Consider the following 5870-nt stretch of genomic DNA (forward strand, 5'->3'; position numbering starts at 1 on the left):
GGCAGCCACAGCTTCTCTGTGCCAGGGCCTCCCCACCCTCACAGGGAAGAATTTCTTCCTAATATCCAATCGAGTTGCCTCGTGTGTGATAAGTCTCTATAAATGACAGCAGCAGTCTTTGACTGATGAGTGCTGGGAGCTTGAAAAGAGAGATTGATAAAAAAAAGAGATTGCAAGTTTGAGTCTGAGTTTTGGGTTGGGCATTTATTGGGGAGTTGGATTCATACAGTCCCTGCTAGCAATGGTTAGCATATATTAGAGTTTTGATGTGCCTGTGGGTGAGGGCAGAGCAATTTTCCACTCCATTCAGATTCACATCATCATCTCAGCTTACATGTGGTTTCAAACAGGATACTCACATGTACTTTCCAATGCTGCATTTCTAACCTGTGTCAACACCCCTCCAGCGTGAGTGCTGCTTGCTGCAGTGGAAAATGGAAGAATTGATGTAATTTCCTGTCCTGATGTTAATGAGATAGTACCTGGTGATAGGCCTGCTCCAGCCCAGAGTGTTTTCAAGCTTTTACCCTCAAGACTGACCACAGGATCAAGAGCCTCAACCCAGAGATTTCTAATGTTAGCTCTGACAGATGTCACTGGGTCAAATATTGCGTCTGAGAGGGTTTGGTGCCTGTTGGGCTGTGATGCCGGTCCAGCACCACAGATAAACACATTGCACAATAGCTCAGAACACTGCCTTTTCCTCCTTCTCCTCCTGAAGATACCCTGTGAATGTTTGAACCCTTGCCCTGGGGAGGTGGTGCTGGGGTGGGAGGGGGAAGGAGGAAAGCTGTCCTTCCAGTTGATGCCCATTCCTCAGGGATGGGCAAAATCCTTCCTACCCCCATGCTGGGAGTGACTTCTGTGGGTTATTACATCTTTGGGGTGGGGGGGTTTGGTCTGTGTTCAGTTCTCCTGGTCCTGGTGTGTGGTGCAGTTTGCCCAGAGAGACAGTGGATGTCCCATCCCTGGAAATGTCCAAGAACAGGTTGGATGGGGCTTGGAGTAACCTGGGATAGTGGGAGGTGGCCCTGTCCATGGCAGGGGATTGGAATGAGATGAGCTTTCAGCTCCCTTCCAACCCAAACCATTCTGTGATTCTGTGATTCTATAACACTGCTCTGGGTCACCCCTGTACAGACTGTTCTGGTCCCACTGCACTTTCTTCTGGCATAGAAAAGCATCCAACCAATTTCTAGGGAATGCTCCCACTAATCCCAAGGGCTCTGTAATATGAATTTGGGTCATTTTCCTTATCATCAGGAACTTAAAACACACCTCAGGGTGCAATTTTCAAGAGAGGGAATGAAAGAATGAAAAAATGAGAGAGGGAAGTGAGGAGGTAAAGAGAGAAGGAGGGGAGAAATTAAGAGAAATTAAGAAATTAATTTCTTAATTAATTTAAGGGAGGGTGTAGTTGGCCCCATAACCTCCCCCAATCAACAATGACAAAGCTGCAGATATGGAAGATTTATCAGTAGTGAAGAAGGAAGGAACAGAAACATGTTCCTCTCCACCACTTTGAATAGTACAAAGCAAAAATGATAGAAAGTGGCACTGCTTAAGAGCATTTTAATTTTTACTGTCATAAAACATTTGCTCAAATATTAAGATCCTCCAGTTTTTAATTAATTAAAAAAAATAACTCTGTATAATGGCTGGAAGCAACCAACCAGCCTTTACACATTGTTTCTTCAGGCTCACTCTGACCCACAGAGTTTCATGATTTTATGGGTAAATCCCAGTCCTTTATTCAGTTGTACTCACCCTGATGCTTCATGTTTTTTTCCCCAATACTTCCTAATTAGCCTAACTTTGCTCTGGGTGAGCCAAACTCTGTCAGCTTCTGGCTAGGATCAAAATGGAGTGATTTTACCATTCTCATCCTTCATATGGTTTCCCTAACTTTGACCTATTTGTGTTTAGAGTCACTTCTGGACTAAAATGTTACTGTGCAGCTGCAACTATTAAGATTTACAGCCTGGGGATGTTTTACCCTACGAAGGTAAAGGTTTGTTCTTATAAGTAACAATATCCCCAGATTTGAGGGTCAGAACATCCTTTATGCTTCATCATCAGGAGGGAAAAACTGCTGAAAACCAGTGTGTGTCTACATTAAAAATCTGTTGCACTTTTTCTCCTTTTTGTTAAAAGAAAAACAAACTAGTTCCCTGCTCAGCAAGCCAGGAAAGCGAAACAAATAAAAACAGACCAAAACAAACCCAACTCCCCTAAAATCCCCCAAACTCTAGATCTCCAGCACTGCACAAAGCTCCCCGGGGCTGTCTTGAGGACAGCTGAGCTTTGTTGAGCTCACATGCACATCAATACGAGAGGGCTGGAGAGAAATCCTGAGAGGACACACCAGGAGGAGCTGTTTTCCTCCATGAAATCCACACTCTGACAGACTTCAGACTTGGAAGAATTTCACTGAGGCCATAACAAACCTTGAGCCCGTTTTCCCAGTGGCTGCTCACTAACCTGAGCAGCAATGTCGATGAGCTTGGGGAGACTCAGCTGGCTTCCTTCTTCCGTCTTCAAGTAATCCAGCAAACACCCTGCAAAAGAGGAAACGCTGCTGAAATTCTTCTGTAAATCTAATGAATCATGAATAATAAATCTAATTAATAAATCTCAACATTCGTTTTCCCTGGTCCTTCTCAGAATATAGGCAACACATCTGCCTGCCTCCTAGAGAAAGTCTGAGGAACCAGAATGGGTGCCTGCTGGAGCATCTGCCCATTAGAAAAGTCCCCAAACTCAGCTCCATTTCTCCTCTATTTTGCACAGACCTGTTGCAAACTGCTGGGCATTCATCACTCAAATCCTTATAGACAGGAGGGGAAAAAGAAAAGACAATTTCACCACGAGGGGAGTAAAAGTCTGACACAAACTTGCAGTAGGAACAGTGGAGATGAGAACTTCAAATGCTTTTCAAATAAAGCATCACCATGACATGAAGCAGCTTTTTTTTCATCACCCAAGAAGTCCCTTTGTGCAGTAGAAACAAACTTTTGGGTTTCTTAGTCCTTCTGCTTATAGGTTTGGTACAAAACCCTCCTCCACAGCCCTCAGTGAGGGTTTTTACCATTGGCCATGTACTCTGTCACGATGTAGATGGGCTGCTTGGTGACCACTGCATATAACCGGACCAGCTTGTTGTGCTGCAGCTTCTTCATCAAGTTTGCCTCTGCCAAGAAGGCATCAGGATCCATGCTGCCCTCCTTCATGGTCTTCACAGCCACCTTGATGTTGCTCTTGTAATAGCCTGCAGAAAGAGAATGATGCTTTGAGGAATTCTGGGTTCTCCGTGGGCTCTATCAGGCTAGGCAATAAGGAGAAAAGCTCATGGATCAAGGAGCACAGAAAACCACAGTAACAGCTTGCATCTCTCATAAAGAAACACTTGGTAAATCCCAGTGCCAGCAGCTGTGAGAGGAGAAGGGAGACACAACTGTCAATCCATGCAGCTGCATCAGGGATCATCCCTGCCCATGGAATGAGCCCATCCTCACACTGTCCTCCCAGCCCTGCAAAACTCTTTCTGGGTGAAACCCCTGGGGCCTCCCACCAGCTGGGTTCTCAAATGATCTAAATGCCATGAAAAAAGCCAGGACTCTGCACTCAGGACATGAACTCACCCTGGTCCTGTCTGCAAATCTCAATTGCCGAGGCAACCAGTAACCACAGAGAGGACAGCAAAGGAAGCTGAGCTCACTCCACTTCCTCTCCCACTGATTAGCAGTGGGCAGGAAGGCATCAGGGATTCAGATCTGGGTTAAAAAGTGGAACAGGGAAGCAGAAAAAGTGGGAAAATATCACCCATCTACTCTGCTGTGTGTAACCTACGACCGTGCCCAGGGTTCATAGGAAGAATAAGAGCATTTCTCAGGAGATGAGTATGCAGTCACTTCAACACCCATCACATCTCCAGCCTGTGAAACCCTTGCTCAGCCACTGATCTGTGCAAACACAAGCTGACCAGTCCTTCCCAGGAATATGGCATCTCCTACTCTGTGTGTCCCCATAAATAAGTGTCCATACTTAAGAATTCCCACTCCCAGAATAGCCTTAGGGAAAGAGGACTTTCCATCTCCTCTCTTTATATATTTCTTCCCTGAAACTGCAGGAATTATACTCACCCATCCACACTTCTCCAAACTGCCCACTGCCAAGCTTCTTCACAAGCTTCAGAGACTCCCGTGGGATCTCCCACTCATCCTGTGCCCAGGGTCTCTGGGGAACCAGGGATATGCAGGGAGCTGTGAGGCGCTGGCACAGGCCATCCCCTCTCTCTGTGTGAGGATGAAGCACAGAACAGTTCAATGGGATGGCAGAGCTAAACTCCCCCTCCTCCTCCTCCATTTACACATGCCAGGAATAATGAGCCCATAGGAAAACCTCCACAGCCACACAGGGCAGTGGTGGAATCACTGTTCTTGGAAGATTTAAAAGCTGTGTAGTTGTGGCACTTGGGAACATGGGTTAGACTAATGGTTGGACGTGATCTTAGAGGGTTTTTCCAACCTTAATAATTCGATGATTCCATGAAATGTTTCAGCCACAGGGATCAAGGCACCCAAAACGGATCCAATGAAAGGAAAAAGCTCAAAGGGAGCCACAGAGGAGCAAATTATCCTGCCCAGTTAGGCCAAACCCTGCTTCCCAAGCATCCCTCCTGCATGTCCCAACATCATTCATGTCTTTCCTTTCCTTATGGGAGACACTCTCTGATTTTAGGGCTATGGGCAGAGCTCACCCTTGCAGTTTCTCAGAATGAAAACCAGGACATGGGTGTCCAAGCTCTGCTTGTAGGAGCACACCTGGTCCATGACAGTGGGTGGAGCCGAAGTGATGTCTCGCAAGCCTCCCCTCCTCCCTCTGTCCCCAGTTTCTTCTGGGACACAAATCCATCAGGGAAGGCAGACAACTTACGGCAGTAATGCTGGATGAGCTCTGGCAGGCTGGAGAATGTCATCCTGGGGGAGATGTAATATCCCCCCCCATCATCCAAGGAGCGGATCCGGTAGTGTTTGATGATGTCCCCCTGGGCAGAGTTGCTGTCTCTCACAGACAGGGAATAGGCACCTGGAGAATGAGCAGAAGGAATTGTGAGGGCAATCAGCACCTTCATCAGGGACCAGCTCCCTCCTCTTTCCTCAGCTGCAGACACCCCTCCCAGCCCTTGCTGATGCCTTGTCAGGGCTGCAAAGACTTCCCTCTGTCCAAGGCAAGTGGAGAGGATAAAGGTTCATCAGAGCTTGGCTGGTTCTGTCGAGGCTTTGTTTAGTAAGACCTGCCTATGCCATGGCCAGCAACCCCATGGAAGTACTGTTGGAATCAATAACACATCTCCAGACAGAGCAATAAGATGCTCCCTAGCTCATGATGGTCTTTCCACATCTCCCATCTGAGCTCTGTCAACCCCAGCACCTCACAGAATCATGAAATCACAGAATGTGTTGGGTTGGAAGGGACCTTAAAGACCATCTCATTCCAGGCCCCTGCCAGGGGCAGGGACACCTCCCACTATCCCAGGTTGCTCCAAGCCCCATCCAACCTGGCCTTGAACACTTCCAGGGATGGGGAAGCCACAGCTTCTCTGGGCAACCTGTACCAGGGCCTCCCCACCCTCACAGCCAAAAATTCTTTCCCAATATCCCATCTCACCCTGCCCTCTTTCAGTTTAAAGCCATATAAAGCCATTTTCATCTGGATGAAACAGGTAACTGCAGTCTCACAGGTCTGTAGAAACACAGGACTGACAAGGGGCTGAACCACCCCACCAGCACAACCAGAATTTTGGTGGGAGAAATAAGGCCAAGAAATATGTGTCCCTTCTCAGCCTTATCCAAGGTCCCTGTGTCCCT

The 5870-nt window shown here is 47.3% G+C and overlaps 1 protein-coding gene across 1 annotated transcript in view; it reads right to left on the minus strand.

The window, feature by feature from the left end:
• BLK (BLK proto-oncogene, Src family tyrosine kinase) overlaps positions 1-5870 on the minus strand; it is a gene marked incomplete at its 5' end in the record, with an annotated part of 26210 nt that overhangs the window by 4419 nt on the left and 15921 nt on the right. Inside the window, 4 exons of the mRNA XM_029964879.1 lie at positions 2482-2558; positions 3089-3268; positions 4143-4291; positions 4932-5088. Of these exons, the coding sequence (XP_029820739.1) occupies positions 2482-2558; positions 3089-3268; positions 4143-4291; positions 4932-5088 (563 nt within the window). The remainder of the gene's footprint in view (positions 1-2481; positions 2559-3088; positions 3269-4142; positions 4292-4931; positions 5089-5870) is intronic.

Source organism: Manacus vitellinus, unplaced genomic scaffold (assembly GCF_001715985.3).
Source record: "Manacus vitellinus isolate BGI_N305 unplaced genomic scaffold, ASM171598v3 scaffold_82_pilon, whole genome shotgun sequence".
In the NCBI taxonomy this organism is placed as follows: Eukaryota; Metazoa; Chordata; class Aves; order Passeriformes; family Pipridae; genus Manacus; species Manacus vitellinus.